The 21,979-nt window shown below is 36.6% G+C and overlaps 1 protein-coding gene across 2 annotated transcripts in view; it reads right to left on the reverse strand.

Annotated features, from left to right (window-relative positions):
• nr5a2 (nuclear receptor subfamily 5, group A, member 2) overlaps positions 1 to 21,979 on the reverse strand; it is a 64,214-nt gene that overhangs the window by 21,118 nt on the left and 21,117 nt on the right. For both annotated transcript variants that reach the window (XM_051694028.1, XM_051694029.1), the window contains exon 5: positions 4,030 to 4,149. In XM_051694028.1, coding sequence (XP_051549988.1) covers positions 4,030 to 4,149 — 120 coding nt within the window. The remainder of the gene's footprint in view (positions 1 to 4,029; positions 4,150 to 21,979) is intronic.

Here is a 21,979-nt window from a genome sequence, read left to right on the forward strand (position 1 = left end):
TATTCACAAAGGGATTAATTATTTGTATTTATTTTTTACATTTTGGATATTTTATTAATTTTTCTATTCATTTCTTTGGGCATGGATCATCAACAGAAACACTATCAATTCCTGAATTTATTTTTGAGAAGATGTCAGACCGATGTGGTCCACTCCGATATGTTTGGAGCCGAAAATATTTCATTAAAAAAGAGTATTAGTTTTAGGGGATGTTTTAGAAAAAGTTTCAGCCTTCGTTGTTCATTGAAAAGTCTATTTCTTGAATCAGGTTCACTTCAGTTTAAAACTTCAGCCAAACTACAGTAGACTGCACTTAACACAACCTTTCTATCTACATCAAGCAAATAACCAGCTCTGGCAGCTCTCTTTCCCTAGCATAACTGAGCTGTTCTCTGCACAGCAGGGACAGTGCGCCGGGCTGAGGTCTGAATGATAATCAGAAACATACCGAACCGGGAAGAGCTGCATGTTTCTCCATCCCTGGTGCCCAGACCCTCGGACCCTAGCGCCCTGCACCAGACAAGGGAGGAGGAGGAGTGGAGAGAGGAGCGAGTGAGTGGAGGCCCCTGGAGGTCCCCCAGGCTAGCGGGCAGAACCCTGCGCGGGACCCCCGTGGCTCTCTCCTCCTCTTTCAGGTGCACTTAATATCTGCAGAAGCAGCAAATTTGTCTTGGAGGCAAGTCCTTAGCTGCCACTCACCGTAAGCAGTCCATATAAAATTTTTATATTTATTGACAATTCATTACCATAATTGACTGCGCCAGGGTTTCTGGAAGAAGGTAGACGACGGACCTCCTAAGCATAAGGAGAGCTCCCTTTGAGGTGGATTTGCAATTAAAAACGTGGGCGGATTGGAATTTATTTATTGTGTAAATATGATGAGTGGAATTTTTTTAAGTCCTGGCTGTAGATTTGCAAATTCTTCACCGCCGTAATTCATGGGTGGGATTTAACAAACTGCCCATGTGCCCCAAGTAGCAACCTGTTCTTAGTGCTATGGGCTCACATATTTGCACTTTATAAATGTTTCATTCATAATATAGGGGAAGAAATTAATATAAGCATACATATATTAATTTTGAGAAATATAAACATTTAAATATTTAAAAAATTATATAATTTATCATTACTAATATAAAACGATCATACTATTGTATTTATACAAATATAATAATAATATAAAATAATTCAAATATATTAATAATAATGTAAACTTTAATACATTTTATTATAATTTCAAATATATTGGCTCTTGATAATTCAGGGCAAAAGAATACCAAAATGTAGCATAAAAAAGAAAAATATTTGGTCAAAATATTTAAATTTGAAGTAAAATGTGTTCATCAGGATTTAAAAGATTTCAAAAAATTCTTTCTCTGCTTGAATATGCCTAATTTTTGCATACTGAGATAGAACCTACTAAATACAGTAACTGTCAGCAAACAGTCTGTAGGAATGTCATTCTGACATTGCAATGATCAGTGAACACTTGATCTTGACAAAAGACTAAGCACTGTATACATTTGATTTTGATTATGCTGATTCTTGAAGGCCTGGAACCTTCAGTGTGAGAGAGACAGATAGACATAGGGGGGAAAAGCTGTGATTTAAGGAGTGGGAGGGGGAAATGTGGGTCTGTGACATTGGAAATCCACCCATGCAGTGTCATGTGTCACAGTGCTTTGCTGCCATTCAAACTCAGATTGAGAAGCAATGATTCATGTCCTCAAACAAGACAACAGACGAGGCGAGCAGTTCAGTTGACTTTCACTGAGAGCCCTTAAAGTCATACTGGATTGGAACAGCATGAGGCTAAATAAACAATAACATAATTTTATTTTTTGGGGGGTGAGCTATACCTTTAAAGTACTTGCAAATCAAAAACACAGAAAACAAAATTATCTATCTGATTATATGTGCTATTAGACACTACATATTTAGACTCAGAGGCAATCTAAAGTTATATTCATCTGAATGATAATATTCTTTTATTAATTTTCATTTACATTTTGGAAATAATTGTGGAAATAAATACAGAGCATTCATTTGTTGGTGTGTTGTGTGGTCGGGCTGTCAGTGGTCTGCTCTGGAGTAATAGGGTGTAATGAACTGTGTGAGTCTTTGCCTTCTCTCTCCCCAAAGGCTTTTTCAGCACCAGCTGTTCATTAGGCAAAATATGCAAACAAGTTCTGGCCCACCTCCACCCCGCCCCCAACCCTCCTCCAGACGTCACTAATCAAACATAGTGCGCTATACAGAGCGGTTACAATCCAGTCTGCGATAATCAAAGATAGAGATTCAATGGCACAGTGAACCCTCAAAGATCTCCAGATGTGACACCTGAAATTATATTGCTCACAAGTTACTTTTTATGGAGTTTTCAGTTATGTATCAGCTGTTTCTCCTTAAATAACAAATTAGACAAGATGTGGTAAAAGTATATAGTTCTAAGATAAATATGGATAGCATAGTGCAAATAAATTGGTTTGGGGTGAATTTGATGAGAAATGTGTGATTTTGTATAAAATCTTTGAATTTTGACTGCAGACTTTGGTATCTTGACAAATGTGTGGATAGTTTGAGACATTGTTTATATCTCCTCTGAAACTGTAGAGGAAACTTGGGAGATTACTAGTGTACTTTTGTTTTCAGGAGAAACATCTGAGAAGTATGGATCCCCTTAGATGACAGGGAGGGGATTTATTTTTTGAAATAGTTTTGCATTCTCTCACAAAAAGTGTTGCATTCTCTTGCAATTATTTTTGGTTCCATCATGATTATTTTGGGTTCCTTAGCAATAGTTTTGCATTGTTGCAATTGCTTTATCCATTACTTACAGAAATGTTGCAAGCTGGATTCGAACTTGCATTGCTCACGTAAGCACTAAGGCTCACTATGTCAGATCATGTGGGCTAACCACTAGGCCATAGCTCTGAAAAGGCATATTTATGTCATATTCATCATAGAGTACGTTAATATGCACACCAATATGCAAATAACTACCAAAAATCAGTTTATTCTAAAAATTCGACAACGCAAGGAAACTGCCTTTACATGAGACTTTAAATTATCGGGTTATTCGCTGCTTTTCACATTAAAAATGTAAACAGTCATGTGCACAACAGTTCCACACACTGGATAAGCCGGGAAGAATGCCAGTAAAGGTGTTCACATGCAACACGAAATCGGCAATGAGCAATCTACCGGTGTCCATCGTTTTTTGCTTAACTGTTTATAATCTTACCCCAACAAAGGGAAAATGTTCAAGGCTTTTACATGATCACACACATTGTCGGCTTATCAAGCATTATTGTGTAAGAACGTGCATGTACTGTAAACACGCTAATATTTATCGCTTACTACCCATAATTTACTTTTGTTATATAGATCGAATAGAAAAATGTTTGAAAAGTTTTGAATGAGTACCTATGTTTGATCTGTTACTACTGTTGGAGATCACTTTGTTGTGAGCAGGAGAGGGTGGATGGAAAACACAGAATTAAAATTTAAACACATGTCTTACTGACAGGCGGACAGAAGCATATTTATTTATAAGCAGTTTAAACCTTTTCTCGAAGTGTGCATGTGTTTGTGCATGCGGTGGAGCCGAAGACAGAATTAAAGGTCCTCGTGTGCGGAGAGACTCAACAGAGCCTGAGGCGTCCATCCAGTGCTGGTCCTCCGAGACAAGAAAGGTAAATCATACATATCTTCTGCTTTCCCTCCCTGTCTGTCTCTCTCTGTCTCTCTCCCTTCTCATATCCCGTCTTCACCATGTTGACTCATGCATGCTTAACCAACCATTTTATTTATTCGTTCACCACACACTTGATAAGACGTGCACAATTGATTATTCTGGCCACATTAGTTTATACCTAAGCGTAATCTATTTTTAATGTAGTGGCCGGGGCAGTCGATAGCACTTTAAAGGATGTTGATCCACACTGGCAAAAAAGCCTGATGAGATCTATGGGGAGGGTCTGACGTAGCCAGACGGTTTACAGGAGCGGAGTTGTTGCGACCACTCACCTGTTGCCCTGTGACTAGGAGGATGGAGTTCTCTTTGGCATGCATCACCTGCCGGAAAACATGGTCCAGGATGAGGAGTTCACTCCAACAGTTCTGAAGAAGCTTCATTTGGTCGTCAACCTGCAAAGAGGCCAACGAATGCAAAGTTAGATGGATGAACAAAATATGTAAGATGATTGTTGTTGTTTTTTATTCAGCTAGAACGTTTTTTTTGTTGTTGTTGTTGTTATATTAAATAATTCAGACTAATTTCATCAGTTTCACTGAGTTTGCTCTGTGCACTGTGAGTTTGTAATCAGTAATACGTCATTTTAAAATGTTATGTTTTTTTTATTTATTTTTGTATTACACATTTTATTTCATTTATTTCAGCATTGGCATTTCCTTCACAATTGCATGGATGCCCTGCAGTTCCATCACAGACCCTTATGGTTTTGCAACCCCCTGATTGGGAAACATTGAGCTAGAAGTTAAAAAAGTTGTCAAATAGCTGGATATGTTCAAAACCTCAAACCACAAACAAGTGGACAGTCATTTGTGTTTATTACCAAAACAAATAATTTTGAATTGACTTTTCCTTAAAAAAAAAAAAAAAAGCAAAAATCTGGGTTACAGTGAGGCACTTACAATGGATGTGAACGGGGCCAATCCGTAAACATTAAAATGCTCACTGTTTCAAAAGAATAGCCACAAAACTTAAAAAATATGTGTGTTAACATGAATTAAGTATGATAAAATAACCTACTAACCTTTTCTGTGTAAATTTCTATGCAATTTTACAACTTCATTGCCAAGAAGACAACGCTGTAAACCCACAGCCTCGCCACTGGCAGGTCTGATAAGTCTTGACGAATGTAACTCATACAACCAGAATGAAACCTATATTGGTCTCTAGGTCACAAGAGGTCATTCTCATGTGAACTTTGCCAAACCCCAGCACATGTCACCATTTCTCACTGTTGCTAATGAATCTGTTTGTTTAGTGGCTTCATTTATCCCCTATGATTAAGTAGCATATTCAGCGTCGCAACTACCCCAGCTATTGCTGCTGAGAGCACGGACATTGATGTGCTTTTGCCCGGGGGCTGAACTGCTCCAACAACGTTTTCATTGTCACACACTTAGGTTCTCATGGCTCTCTCCGTCAATTATTAAACTGAGACGCAAAGGTACGTGAAAAGAGCTCTTTGAGTTAAATGCCGCAAAGAATGAGGAAAAGTAAAGAAAATGAGTCCCTGTCCAACTATTCTTTAAACCTGTGAAATGCTTCTTCAAACCTGTGAAATTTTTCAATGTGAACAATGTGAAAAACTACATATAAAACAGTTTTGACTCTCAGTTTACCCATGTGAAAAGTTTACGCAAGGGTTATGAAAATACAGAAATGTAATCATTATGATGAAAGAAAAATCCAAATCTTTGAAGAAACTCCTGTGAGAGAGTGAGGGGGTTAAGGACATGAAAATAAGACTTGCGGTTTCAAGGCAGAGATAACTTGAATGAAACGCCTCGTATTACCTTGGGAGGCTCCATCAATATCTTTTTCCAATTGTTTTGACTGCTCACAACTGATTGTTTTGACTGCTCACAACTCTAGATTTTGCTTCTTTCAGCTATAACAAATACAACAGAATCAGTTGAGTCAATGTATTTCCAGAAGTGGCAATCAAAAAGCCCAGAATATCTACAGACTTTGAAGTGTTTCTATTTTTTTTTTTCAAAATGCATGACTTATACCAACTGTATTACTGTACAATTTCCACTGTATACCCTGATTTCTAATACAAATTCTTGGAATACAAGAGGAAAGATTTTTAAGAAACAGCCCAAGAACCAGATTTATGCATTATGCATTTGGCATTGTTAAAACATCTTGGCATTTCTCCATATTTGTGCTTCATAAGGACAAATCTCTGCCAAGCAAGTCAAACATGCTTGCACTATAAAGGAACCTGTCATTTCGTCTGATTTCTGACAAGCGTTCTCATCAAAGGCTTTTTGCCCGCTGAGCCTCTGGTGCCTGACGTGTTTTGGTCATCAAACAGACGAGGGTGCCATGAGTCAAAGCAGGGGAAGACACAGCAGGCCAGGGCCGATGCCAGAGACACGTCCAATGGGCAGAGAAGGCATCTCTGACCTTTTAAAGTGTGTCATTACTTTTGTTTCCATGTCAGCTGGCTTCCCTTTACACTGTCACAGCTGTATGTAACTGGGCACTGATGTGCGCTTACAACAAGCAAGCTCAGTAATTTTAAACAACTGTGTGTAATGTCTTTACAGTGGTTATCAAATACGAATTTTTTTTTGCTTTTATTAGGCATCAGTCATGAATCACGAGCTGAATAATTGTCAGTGGAAATTACTTGTAAAATTTAATTCAACAATTTACATAAGAATGGTTTTACGAACAATTTACACAGAAAGTAGCATCTTTGTTTTTTAAATATACAATGGCTTTCGAATATGAACAAAGTTTGCATTTATTGGGCTTCATTCATGAAGCACGAACAGATTGTAAAAGTCAATTAAAAGTCGATTGTAAAATTAAATTAACAATTTATGCAAGAATGGCTTTACAAAAATGTACACAAAGTAAAATAGCATCTTCATTATTTCAATATACAATGGCTTTCAAATATCAATCAAGTTTACGTTTATTGGGCCTCATTCATGTAACGAGCAAAAAAAAAATATTTGTAAATCGTTCATAAAATTGAGCACCAGTTTACACGAGAATGACTTTACGAACAATTTACACAAAGTAGCATCTTCGTTGTTTCAATATACGGTGACTTTCAAATACAAATAAAGTTTGCATTTGTTGGGCTTAATTCATGTAACACGAACAGAACAAATTTCTTTGTAAATCGTTCATAAAATGTGAAATTAACAATTATACAAGTATGGCTTTACAAACAATTTACACAGAAAGTAGCATCTTCGTTACTTCAATATACAATGGCTTTCAAATACGAATAAAGTTTGTATTTATTGGGTCTCATTCATGTAACACGAGCAAAATGAATTTCTTTGTAAATTGTTCGTAAAATTTAAATCAACAATTTACGCAAGAATGGCTTTGCGAACAATTTACACAGAAAGTAGCATCTTCGATATTTCAATATACAGTGGCTTTCATTTAGGAATAAAGTCTGTGTTTATTGGGACTCATTCATGTAACACGAGTAGAACAAATTAATTTCTAAATAGTTTGTAAATGTGAAATTAGGCCTTATTTATTCAAATGCAAGCGGAATTAATTTCTGTGGAATCGTATGCAAAATTGAATTGAATGCGGGAATTTACATAAAAATGTTTTTTCTAACAATCTACACAAAGTAGTGTCTTTGTTATCTCACTATTAAGGCATTCAAATTCATCCTTAAATTTGCGTTCATTGGGCCTTATTTTATTCATGAAACGAGCGGTTTGAATGCCAACAATTTACGTATTGTAAGAATTGTTTTATGAACAACTTACTCAAAGGTGTGTATTTGTTGTTTCAGCATACAGTTAGGGCTGAAAAGATTAAAAATAGTTGACAAAAATGTTCCTTGTCGAATAGTCATTTGATGTCATTTAATGTAACATAAGATCATACAAAACTAATGATGGCGCAATAGGAGCACCGCAGCTCGCGCCTGACTGAGGAAAGAAAGAAAACGCATGTCCAGATGCACTCTAAACTTTCCAAACAGCTTCAGGTGATGTAGATCGCAAAGTATGAGGAAATTATAATGCAAAAATACAAAATAAGTAAGTACAGAAGCACTGTCATCGTGAAATAAAGCAGAGCCAGATCTGGAATTCCACTTAAGCAAAACATGCATGTCAGAACATCTAAAAAGCAAACAGCCTGCCATTATATCTTTAATGCATCCTTTAATAAAGTTCAAATTATAAGGAAAGGGGTCATAAATAAACTCCGAAAATGGCATTTCTCTGTGCAGTCAGCTCCACTTCTATGAGTCGTGTGAAGGGGGAGAGATTGAAACTGCACCTGGCTGAGGCACACTATAGCACGGGGACGCTCGTCCCTCGTACGCGTTTGCTGCAGCTAGGTTATAACGTGATGCTTGCGACATACTGAATCATAATATACTGTATGTGTCACAGTGTGTATCTTATTGTGAAGAAAATCGCTGATATGCAGCTCTGTTAAGAAGAGAGAGTTTGTTTTTGTGTGTTAAAGATAGATAGAAGTGAACAGAAAGGTGAGAGAGTGTAGTTTTTGCCCATTATACACTGCAACAAAATATGTTTTTGATTAGACTTTTTAGGCTTGTTTTTCAAAAATAATATCTGAAAATCCTTTAAAACAACGTACATTTAATTTAGGAGCTATGCTGCAGAAGAAAAAATTGTTATTGGAGAATGTTGAATACAATATTTAATATTTAAATATTTTAAAATATCTAAAATTAGCTTATTAAAACGATACATTTACCTGAGAAGCAACATTTATATTTAGACTTGCTTTTAGAGAATATATCTTGTATACGAGTATATTTTTTCTTTACTGCACTGGCAGAAATATGAACGAGTGAAAAATACACTTGTATACAAAATACACTTATATTCAAGTTACATTCTCTGAAAGCAAATCTAAATATCTAATATGTTGATTCACAAGTAAATGTATAGTATTTTAAGGATTTTTAGATAATTTAAATGGAAAACAAGAAAAAAACTCTTGATTACAACAGGATTTGTTTTTTGCTTTGAATTTTTTACTGAATTAAACTTTTAATTTCAGTGAATGTCATTTAGAGGTATTTTTAAAATATGATTTTGTCCTCTTTATTGTTAGTAAGCAAGTTTAATACAACCTTTTAAGTCGAGGCACAAGCTGAATAGTCGATCAAGAGCTAATGATTCATCGTTGCAATAATCGCCAAATAGTACAATAATCACTAAAATAATTATAATAATTAGATTAGTCGATTATGAAAATAATCATTAGTTGCAGCCCTACATACAGTGGCTATAAAATATGAACAAAAGTTTGTGTTCTTTGGGCCTTATTTACGAAACAAGGGCAGAACGATTTTCTGTGTTAATCGTTCGTTAAATTTAATTGAATGTGGCCATTTACGTAAGAATGGTTTTACGAACAATTTACATGGAAAATAACATATTTGTTGTTTCAGTGTACAGTGACTATTAAATATGAACTACATTTTAATTTATTGGGCCTTATGATGTTCTGAACAATCTGATATTATAAATATCGGTGTAAATCTTTCATAAAAGTAAATTGAATGCAACAATTTTCATAAGAATGTTTTTATGGACAATTTTCACAGAAAGTAACGTGTTTGTTGTCACTATATAGGCAAGATCAAAATCGTCTGAAAAATTGTGTTCACTGGGCCTTATTCATGAAATTCAAATATGAATTTCTGCGTAAATTGTACGTAAAATATACAACTGAGTGGATTAATGAATGATTTATTCAGAAAAATTATACCCTTCATGAAACCAATTCAATTCCTTTACGGTCATTCAGGCACTGCTAGATCAATGTACCGATCAATTGCTGAGCCCTCTGCACTGCTCCTAAAAAAGACCCAAAGACAAACCCCTGTCTGTGTCAACAGCACTTTGAACAGTATTAAGGAGATTGGCGAAAGAACATACCATGATAATTTGCAAAGAATTCCAGCCAATTTTTTTCATTAAATGTAAATGATGTGCAAATATGTCTCATTGCATATCCAAAAGTAATGTTTATTCATAATCGCCCAAAAGGATTGACCAGTGATAATAGAATATACTCCAAATTGCCAAATATAAGCTTTTTTTTTATCCCACATGGTTTTGGTAGAGTGCCACAAGCATTGTTAAGCCGCACAGTAACAAGCTTACTCAGCTGGAACTGCTTTTAATAAGTATTTTTTGTGTGTGTTTTTGAAGTGCCATAATGAACAGATTAATAGAATCTCCTTGAGTGCCCATTAATGAACAGAATAATTTATTTACATCTGAAGGCAGACTCCGAGTATGTGGTCCAGAATCACATTTGCATAAATACAAGGAAGGATAAAAAAAAAGAAATGAGGGGAAAAAAGGAAATAAATCCCATCCGAAATCTTTTGACCTTTTGGATGTGGATCAGTGTGGCTGGTTGGGAAACTGTAGGTGAGGTTTGAAGTACACATCAATGGTGCTGTCAGGCAGTGGGCTTTAAGATGTCTTCAGTGGACCATCTGTTCATGTGCTGGTATGCACAATTCCGCTGTCTTCCCTTCTGTTGGTCCATTTTGACCATGTTTTATTGGGAACTACATTAAGCTTACTAATTTTTATAAAAAATTATATGAGATAAAGGGGAGAAATACATTTGCATTTTACCACAAGGTTTTCATTAGAAATCCTATATTCACTGTGCAATTTTACATGGAAAATCAACAGCTTCATCCAAAAGCTGAAAAATGTAGCTTTCAGAGGCTTTATATGCAGTTATGATGTAAATAAGTTGCATTTCGAACTGTTCTGAGACCAGTACAGACAGACAGAACACTGGAGGTTAAGTCATTCACTAAACAGGGAGCAAGGGAGAATCCTATAACTCTCTATCCAGCTAAGAATATTCACACTCTAAAATCCAACCAAAAGTTCAGTTTCAGGCTGCAGATGATGTTTGGACCACTCAACATGTTTGGCAGACATGGGACAATTGTAATCAGTACTTAGATTCAGAATTTATAAGGTATAATTATATTTTAACATGGTTGGCAGTGATTCTGGCAATTACTTTGAATTAATTATGCTAATTTCTGATGTAATGTTTGTAACGTCTCAAAAACATTAACATGTCCCACCAAAGGACAGGTCAACTTTCCAGAACTATTTCAAGTCAAGTACCCATTCATAGAGTGATATTAATATGTAATTTTGATAATCCGACAATAGATTCCCTACACTAATACAGCCTATTTGGAAAGCTATAAATGTACAGTTAAACTCAAGGGAGAGCATCTAAGCGTCCCAGAATCCCCAGAGGAAGTGCTAACAATCTGTGCTGAGGTGTCACATTCTGCCTTCCTCTTCAGATGTCCCGTGGGAGCTGGTCTAATGTGCTCTGGATGCACGAGACTGGAAGGCCTGGCTTATTTGGCCTCGCTTTTCCCCAATCTTGTGGAAATCTCCTGGCTTGTTTGTCATGGCAGGGCCTCTGTTTGCTCTCCTGCTCTGTGCTGCCACATCTCTGATAAGCATGCTGGGACTTTGAGCAGGTGGCCAACAGCCGCTGCGGGCGCATTGCTTCATACCTGTGCTCCTCTGAGAGAGCTGCCTGTCATCTCTCTCTCTCTCTCTCTCTCTCGCTCTCTCTCTCTCTGGACTTATTTTTGAGTTAGATGTTGTTTCATATGGGTTATAGCTTAGAGAAAGACGTGGTATTGGGGAGAGTGTGTTGTGGGAGTTTAACAATGTACAGTGTTGTTATTAGCCTATATATTTAATACGTACACCAGTCTAAGGGAGGCTGAAGGTAGTTCAAATGAATTCACAGCAATGAAATCTATTCATGCCGTAATCTTGTCCCAGTGATTTTGTTACGCCCCTGTCCATGGGACACATAGATTATGTATGCTTTCACAGTATTCCTGACAGCAATGTAAATTGAGACATCATAAAATATCTTTGGGAAAACATTTGCATTCCTTGTACAAGCTATATCTGAGCAGACCTCACGGTATTCTCTCTTTGAGCTTCTGTGCGAGGGGGGGATAAACAGATGCCCATAATTCATGTGTTAGTGTGCAGGTGAGCAGGTTTGGGACTCGTCCAAGGCTAGCAAGCGGACACGGAGCAACTCGGCAGAGTGGCTGGCTGTTAAGACAGGGTTAGGGGAGGTGTATGATCGATTGAGAAGAGGAATGGAGATTGATCAGTTCCCACTGTGACCACATTAACACTCTCCCGAGTGTGAATCTTGACATGTGAAATACTCAGGGTTTGATTGCTCCAAATGAAGCGTGGTTACTCCAAAAGGGGGTTGCGCCAACTCCAAAAGGGGACGTCACTTCCACTCACTGTTAAGGTTAGGGAAAGAGTTAGGTTAGGGGCTCCCTATATCTTCAGTGGCAATTTGGAGCTCATGCCCCTTTTTGGAGCTATGCCTGCAGCTATACTTCTCCCATACAAACCCAAAAATTGAAATTGAAACATCCTCAAGTCTCTATTTGACTTTGTAATATTTGTATATATATTAGAATATTTCTAAGGAATATACAACGTGGCCAAATACTCAGCTAGGAAACTACTGTAATTAATAAAGCAATAAGCCATGAGAGGCCATGTGTTACATTGATTTTACCCCGGGTAAGGGGTGTTCTGAGGCATGACACGAAACGGAACCTCCTTAACATCAATGTTCAATAAATATATATTAAGAATAATAATAATCTTAAAGAAATTAATATTATTCAGTGGCCTAACCATAGATTGTATATGACTGCCAAACAACATAGCAATTTGTCGCTTTATTACAGAATGCACAGTCGTCGATGTGCATTACATTTTACAACAGCTTTGAATATGGCTCATCCAATCAGAATTTAAAAGTTAGACAGAATTCAAAAGTCAGAACTATCTGATTTACAATAAAGCAATAAGCCACTAGCTGCAGTGTGTTACAGTGATTTTACTATGGTTAAGAGGTGTTTTTGTTGTTGAAACTTAAAGTTTTTCTAAAACAGCAGCAACAACAATATGATAAAAGATACCAATGTTCAATAAATAATTATTTACAATCACAATAAACTAGAGCTGTCAAAGTTAAGTCATTAACTCATGCAATTAATTAATTAATTACAGTTATTAAAGCGTAAGGGCAGAAACTTTGCGATGCATATGCCCGGAGTCATTACACTGATGCACACACCACAAAACACACACACAACAGTCGTGTCAGTGAACAAATGATGGGGAAAGGACCTCTTAATGCTATCTGTTGTACAAAACAAGCCCAGATGGGACTTGAGATATAAATCAAGTACTTTACAACCTCTGTAATGCGCAATATAATTACCACAGAAGCACGTCAAGTCTTAACTATCATAAAAATGCAGAACAAGATGTTTTTTGCAAGCGCTTTTCATGTGGAGCTCAAAGCGGCGCTTGATGCTGGTGTTGACGCCCTGACGCGAACCGTGAATATGGCTTTACAATTGCTGTAGCAAAGCAGATAGCCACAGTCTGTTGAGAATAAGAGTTTAAGATTTAATGCCCATTGCAATGAAAATCCAACCTACGTGGGGACTAGTTCTTTTAATTAGTCAAACTCCCAATTAGACTTTGGGAAATGTTTAATGAAACTTGAATTGGTGCTTTTTTAGTGCGTTTCTATCTTTATACTGTGGAAGGCTTTATTTGGAAAATGTTTATAAAGCATTATATTGTTACATATTGTTTTGCAAAAGTGCATTCTGACAGGAAAATTTGTAAAATTTCAGCATTTTCAAAATCTGCGATTAATCACGATTAACTGTGAAAAATTATGATTAATCACGATTACAAATTTTAATCGGCTGACAGCAGTACAATAAACTAAATAAGCTGTTTTACCAACAGGAAATCGACTTGTTGCTACCGAAAGTTCATGTACCCTGAAATCAACCCCATTCATCTAAATTACAGAAAAGCGTAATCCCACATCAGACATTTCTGCATCAATTCAAGCATGAAACATTTCCCTCTAATGCTTCTGATAGCAGGTTGCGCGAGCAGTATCAGAGACACATGTTCTGGTCCTGTGGGAACCAGGAAGTAATCATGATAACAGAAACAATGGTGAACACGATTCAGAGGTTGCATTTTTGCTGAAAATTTTTACTTATACCCCACTGCTGGTTAGGTTTTGGGTTGAGGTTTGGGTTAGGGAGTAGTGTTAAAAAATATACATTCCTGTTCACTGCATTACATAATTTACAACTTAAAATACTACTCGCTTTTGGCACCCCTCTGTGGACATTTCAATCAGAAATTGGAGCTCATATGTGCCCATATATTCAACAACACTGAAGGGCAGTGGCTGAAATGTTGGCAAACACAGTCTGATTTCAGCAGCAAAACTTTCGACCTACTGATGCCGAATTCACAGAGTGATCTGTCTGGTTAAAGAACTTAGCACATTAATATATAATTCAATTGATGTGCTGTCACAGTTATATAAATATCAGATATTTTACAATGGCTTTGAGTGTGTCTCAGCTAATCAGAATTTAGAACTGGAACTGTTTGCTTAAACATTTTCTCACACTGTTCATGATTATCTTATGATGATTATGCTGCCTCTCCTACAAATCACACTCTTGACTGATTATATTAATACATTCATGAGCATTAAAGTGAGGGCCTATCATAAAGTCTAATTTAGCAGAGAATCAAATACAATAAAACTGTAAGACTATTTTTTTTTTTTGTCTGCATGCTTAGCAAAACTCTAATAAGCCTCTTGAGCAACACCAAAATCCAGAGAGAATGGAATGATGAAATTAGGTTATGAGAAAAAAAGAAAACAAAAAGCTTTCTTTTCTTTACTGAACCTTGGGACATTTATCAGTACACCTCAAGTCCATCTGAGCTCAAAACAACAGTTTCAAATAAAAAGGGGTGGAAAAAGAGAGTAAAAACAAGACTATTCCAGTGGATCAGAGGGCTTAAAGCTAAGAAGCTATCAACTAATTATAAAAAACACAGAGCAGACCTGATCAATTATTCAGCTGAACATTAGTCTCCTAATATACATGAAGTCATGGGAGGGAAAGCGCTCTGAAGTACCACACACTATGCTACTTTACCCCCAACCCCCTGTCTGCAGCTCAGTGAGAAAATAATGCTCTCCAAATCCACAATGAGTTCTATATGGCGTTTCAAGCCGGAATCAATTGACGTTCTCAATTTGCAAGGTACACACACACATTGTGTTTAGAATGATCGCTGCATTTTTATTTGATTTTACTCCCCCCATGCCGTATTTTCCTCTCAATTCTACAATTTAAGGCCGTCTTATTGGCGACAGCTGTCAATATTTATGGCTTTTGTGTGACACTCTGACAGACAACAGGAAATTAGTCTTGATTGGCTCTGTTGGGAAATGGTTTCAGGTAGACTCCTGTATTATTTAGCTGGAAGAAGCAGTCGCCTACCAGAGTGGCTTTATGCGTGCGAGTCTGTCTGTTCTTGTCCTTAATAGTACTAACGCATCCCCATTAGTAACAACATCATGCCTCGACATCATCTGTTCTTACTGAGGCAGAAAAGACCTGATCTCTCAAATAACATTTAGATTCAGGTGGTTCATTCATTTTAAGTACAGGACCCCATTTAAAGTAGCTTTTAGAGTATTTATGTACCAATGCGTTTCACGGCACTAAAGGAGTAACTCTGTATTCATTTAAATATCATAGGAGTAATGAAATAAATTAACAGTATAATATGTGAGGGATAATGCACAGTCTGTTGGTCATTATGGGTCATTGACATATAAGGTTGTCGGAGGCAATAAAAATTAGATTTTTTTAAAACACGTGTCAAGTTAGAAATGTTATATTTGCGTTCAATTTGGTTTCATACATTTTTGAAAAACATTTATAGTATTTTCTATAATACTATACATTTATAGTATAATAAATAAAAAATAAGAATGATTTAATGACTTTATACATTTAATGTGGTGTAACTATCAAGTAAAAGGTATTAAATACTTTTATTGCACCTTGAATACATAACTTTCTGAGTGTACAAAAATTCTAGGTTCAATACAAGGTAAGCTCAATCAACAGCATTTGTGGCATAATATTGATTACCACAAAAATTATTTCAACTCTTCCCTCCTTTTCTTTAAAAAAAAGCAAAAATCTGGGTTCCAGTGATGCATTCACAATGAAAAAGAATGAATTCTAGCCAATACGTAAATGTTAAAATACTCACTGTATTAAAAGAATAGCCACAAGACGTAATCAATATGCATGTTAACATGATTTTAGTGTGATAAAATCACTCACTATTCTTTTCTGTGTAAATTCATATCCAATTTTACAACTCTGTTGCCATGACAAGGTAACGGCGTAAACCCTGTAAAAATTATGATTAAAAAAACTTGTTCAAATAATACACAAGTTTAACAGAAGAATAAATGTGCGCATTTATAAAATTATAAACTTCACATTTCTGCCTTCAAACCCTCCAAAGACTGGCCCCATTAATTTCCATTGTAAGTGCATTTCCATCTGTAACCCTTGATTTTTTCTTTTCTTTTTTTTAAGAAAAGGAGAGACAAGTCAGAATTATTTTTTGCGTTTATCAAAATCATGCCACAAATGCTGCCGATTGAGCTTTACTTGTACTCAACCCGGAATATTCCTTTAATCATTAATTTCAAAAAAGTTTTCAAAAAATTTTCATGGGAATTTTTATTTTATTTTACAAATATATATATATATATATATATATAAATAATTAGGCAAAAATCTGTTTGTTTTTGTTTGTCAGAGGACAATGAAATGGCAACCTACACTTTGGTTACACCACATGACTTTGATTTGGTAGACAAAAGTTTATATATATTAAATAGTTTTACTTCTTTTTTATTTCTTTTTTTTTTATATACATAAAAATAAAAGATTATTCTGGGTACTCATGCCAAAAATAAATAAATAATAAAAAAAAAATCAATAATTTCCGCTGTTAATGAGACTTTTTTTTTTTACTGTCTCTGGACGGTTACACCACATGACATTTTTTACTTGAAGCCCCAGAAAAAATGGCAAAATGACTTTGAACTCAGTAACTGAAAACATGTTCATCATAGAAGAGGTGTATTAATGTAATTGTTTTGTGTAAATTGCACTTTTGATGTATTATTGAATAACAAACAAAAAATAAGCATCACATCATTGATCCTTATTGCAAAATAAGGTCAGGTCTTTTATTTTGTGAAAATGGATGGCTGACTGTACATTATCCTACTTAATTCATGGCTGCTAACAAAGTAAATAACTAAATGTACATGAAATATTGAAGTTGAAATTATTTTATTATGTGAAAAGAGAGCATGGAGTGATATTTGAAACACAAAACTAACACAGCTATGAAGGAAATTGGTTGTCTGGGACAATGGTAAATTATACAGTTTAAAGGGTCATTATAAAAAAATATTGGACTGCAGAATACGTGATTGACGAATCAGAATCAAGTATTCCAGAGTAAAAAAAAAAATTTATATAAAGTTGACTGTAGGACGTTTTTATTTTTATTTGCAAGCTTAATATGCAGAAGAATCAAACTAACATAGAACTGAAGAAAAAAAAATGCAATACAAAAAGAATACATTTCAATAAATAGATCATCATATAGTTCATTTTCGTTGAGATGACATTTTGCCATGGTAAAAGTCACCTTTTGTAATAATCAGAGACTGATTATGACTCTGAGTTTGAGCCAAAGACTTTGTAATGTGTCACATTGGTATTAAGTCTAACAAAAAGACAGTGTATAACACTGGATGGATCTCATGCCAAAATGTCTCACGCGTCCAGCTGCAGACCACCCTCCTTTATTAAGCCTTACAATATGAGTTTTTAACAGGTAAAGAAAGAATTCAAAGTCCACTGCCTGCTCACACAATTTCAGAGACGCATTACGTCCCTGCCGTCTAGCACGACCTGCCATTTTTGGCATTACACCACTGTAACACAATGCTCTCGAGTTTTAAAACCTCTGTCAACATGTCAGTTACTTGTCCTGCCTCGAGTGTTCGTCTGGTGTGAATTTGAAATATTTTCCTCTACTATAGTTCAGAAATCGTGAAAACTTTCTTTTCATCTTCGTCAGGAGGTCAAGATTAAGAAAGAATGTTATTACAAAAACTTTTCTAAAAGTTATGATCACTGTAACGTAATGTGTTTGGAAACGTTTAAAAGTGGCAGGTACTGCCAATGTCTGAGATTTAACCTACATTGAAGCAGAAATTTTAAATATAAGCAAGTTTAATGAACAGGTGGCTTTGTCTTCTTGACGCCTTGGCGAACATTTCTTCCTAACTGCGTATAATGTTATCCAGCTGAATTGCACATGCCATTCATCGGGAACAAATCCACTCACACAGTACAGTTAAATATAAGTGTAAGCCTAGCCTGCATGCTCCCTGTCTTTCTGACCACAGTCCTTATCTATTGTCTTCGGGACCTTTCAGCACATCCAGAATAGACAGCTGTAAATAAGAAGCAAAAATAGATGTCCAAGACAACTGTTGACAGAAAGTAAGGCTGCAAGGCATTAGAAACCTCAACCCTGTGCTGATTACTACAAGTTAATTAAACACTGAAGGACAGAACAACAGCAGATCTGAATGGGGGGAAAAAATATACAAGTTCAACGAGTTGAAAGTGAACATGCACATAAAAGTTTAACTTTTAGATGGCACTTGCATTTTATGGATTTGTTTCTAAGCCCATTAAGTAAAACAGGTGCAAAATTACAGCTGCTTTGCAAATGTAATTTACAAGGTGTACAGGGGTTGAAGAGAATATGTGTAGAGAGGAAAAGGCTAAAACCTGACTGATATTTGTGACGCTTGATGTCAATGATTTTAGTCAAATGTGGTAGCGTTACGCTGAATACCATTAAAGGAATATTCAGGGTTCAATACTAGTTACACTCAATCAACAAAAAGTACAAATGTACAACGTTTTAAATAATACACAAGATTTAACAGAAGTGATTTATAAAATTATAAGCTTCACATTGCTGTCCTCCAAAAATTGGCCCCATTCACTTCCATTGTAAGTGCCTCACTGTCACCTCGATTTTTGCTTTTTTGAAATTATTTTTGGTGGTAATCAACATTATGCCACAAATGCTGTCGATTAAACCCGGAATATTCCTTTAAACCCAAGAGAAAAACCTATATACATTACATTCAGTAAGCGCTTCCAAAGTGACTTTGCATTCAAGATAAACCTTTTTTTAATAGTTTGTGGGTTCCTTGGGAATACAACTCATGTTCTTGGTTTTATTAGTTCTGTGCTATAGAAAACACTTTTTTTCCTGTTTTAATGGCATTTACAGCAACTGTACAATCTGAGATAAACCACAAATTTAAAGAAACTGTTCATCTGAACAATTTTGGTATTGTTGCACTTAAAATACAAGGTTGATATTAAAGTTCTTGTACAAAATGCGGCTTCTGTTAAAAGTCACTATTTGCTCTTACTGTATGAGGGAATATGTGCAGGTGTTTTTTCTTTTCAACTAAAACGTAAGGGGTGAAATGCTGATTGAGTTGATTTGTGAGCTTGTTTGTCGTTAAATCAGCCTCTTCGGTGCAGTTTGTCTGCTGTCGGCTTGGGTCTTATTGGGGTGTTTTGGGCTGGTTCGTAGCGTCACTCTACATCCTGGTTTTAACAAGCAACCAGTGCAGCCAATAAAAAAGGCTTTTACCTTAATCACCACAAGATAATATCAAACATTTGTCCCCTTCTGGAGAGCAAAGTGCTTACAAATGCTCAAGCCACTGAAAAGATAAGAAAAAGAAAATACATTTCTATATTTCTCTTTCTTTTTTCCCATTTCAAAGTGCAGGATGGAGGAATGGAAGAAGCGGTATGAGTCCATCAGCTCTTGGGCAGGAACTAGAAGTTCATGACAGGCTTTTATCCCTCATCAAAGCAACAAGTGGATGAACAGACTCTTCTCCGACTGCTTCAACCCCTCCCTGGGGTCGCCCACAGGCCCTAAGGGGAGTTTGGACCCTAAATCTCTCCTTTTAACAAGTGTACGCACTTCCTTCCTCCGCCCGGTACAGTCTCAGGGGTACAGGATGCATTTTTTAGGGCGAAAAAAAGAGAGAGACTGTCTTAAGAGTACCACAATGTTGATTACCACAAAAAATATTTCAACTCGTCCCTCGTTTAACTAAAAGAAACAAAAACCGCAGTTACAGTAAGGCACTTACTGTGGAAGTGAATGGACCCAGTCCATAAACATAAACAAGATTTAAACATTATTTGTGTAAACATGATTTCATCAATCAATTATTTTTTGGTGGTAATTAACATTATGCCACGAATGCTGTCGACTGAGCTTAACTTGTATTGAACCCGGAAAATTCCTTTAAATGCAACTTCTTAAATGCAAAGTACTGTTTATTCTCTGTTTCTGATTTTTATGGGAAATGTTCAATACTTTTGGACGGAAGTTTTTCATACCTGTCTGTTATTGAGGTATCATCAATTTCAGATTTACCCATCCCTAAATGATATGTAAAACAAAACGAACTGGTTGGTTGCTTTACATGTCGATCAGACTAAGTAGGTGGTTCTTGACCACAATCAGCAACAAAGTGGACCAAACTAAACTCTAGACAAAAGTCTGGCAACATCAAATAATAAGCCTATAATTGCAAACAACCTTTATAATGATTTAACATCGGTCTTGACTGCATATAAATTAGTAACAACCATTTTCTCTCGGAAACCTACTCCCAATCTACCTTAAATATACAGTACATGTTATTGTTAATTTTTATAGTATCTTTGGAGAACTAAAAACTGGTCTTCGAAGCTGCAATATTTATGATATGCCAAAACACCACATTCTTTCAGAATTCATGACAAGATACAGCATTTTTTGTCCATTTGTGCATTATTTATGAGTGAAAAGAGGCCTTTGTGGATGTTCTCCTGCTGCCCATCTCTCCTGATCAAACAGATATTGTTACCACAGAAATAGCAGCCTTAAAAAAAAAAGTAGCCTGCCAAAAGACCTGCCCACAACCAAGTGTAGAGACAAGAGAATATGAGAGGTCAATGAGAGAGACAGAGAGAGAAAATATGTACAGGAGCAGGCCTAACAAAAACTCACACGCTATCTCCAATTGTGGCTGCCGCCCAGGCAGGGGATATCATCTATCAGTGGACAAATGCAGGGATGAGAATTCTGCGTCTCAAATGAAATAATATATCTTTGAAAGCCTATGCCTGCACCAGGCCCAAAGCCCATATATCAAGTCTGAGCGGCTGGTGGATCCGGTCCAGGGGCCATTAACCTCCCACCTGTTTCCCCCCCTGTCCTTCACCACGCACCCCTGCCCTTGGTGCCACTTCTGGGGCTTGTCTGGCCCCCCTTACCCCACCCCCCATATCCACCCTCCCCTCTGTGACAATAACCCCTCTCCACCCCCCCCAACGCCAAACGGCAATGTAAAACGACGCACAGTCCAGGCTGAATAATTCAAATTCAGTGGACCAGGGACACAGTTACAAATCTCTGCCCGAGTGCCACGGCCCTGCTCCTGCCGAGGCTGTTTGTCAGGAAGTCTACAGGCTTGACCTCAGGCAGTCGGTGAGTCGCAGGGAGGGCGGAAGGAGATGCTGTGATCGGTCTGGTAGTATATGTGGAGATTTAATATATTGGGGAGGGGGGGGCGGGGGTATAAATCGTGCACAAGTTCACAGATCACAACCGCAATGCCAGAAACCTGGGCCGCTGGAAATTACAGTCTCTGACTTGCACTTCTAAAATTGGACAAACAAAAAAAAAAAAAAAATGTTGCATGGGACAAAATATATTAATGGAGGGTGAAATTATTCACGTGAAAGCCAATAGAAAATTATTTTACATAATTTATATACATATACATTAGAGCTGTCGAAATTAACGATTAATTGTTTCTGTCTCTTCATGTAATCCCAGACTGACTCGATGTTCAGTGGGGGGGGGGGGGGGGTGTCTTTGGGGGCAATGCCATCTGTTGCAGGGCTCCCTGTTCTTCTATTCTATTTGCAAATGGAATGTTTGTGAGTCTAAAATTTAGTGTCTTTAATTATTTCCTAATGACACAATAAAGCTGAAGATATAAAAAACCATCTTAAGACAAATGTTTGTGTGAAACATCTTATGTGCCTAAGCCTTTTGCACAGTACTGTATACATAATGCAGG

The sequence above is a fragment of the Myxocyprinus asiaticus genome, chromosome 49, assembly GCF_019703515.2.
Source record: "Myxocyprinus asiaticus isolate MX2 ecotype Aquarium Trade chromosome 49, UBuf_Myxa_2, whole genome shotgun sequence".
NCBI classification, from domain to species: domain Eukaryota; kingdom Metazoa; phylum Chordata; class Actinopteri; order Cypriniformes; family Catostomidae; genus Myxocyprinus; species Myxocyprinus asiaticus.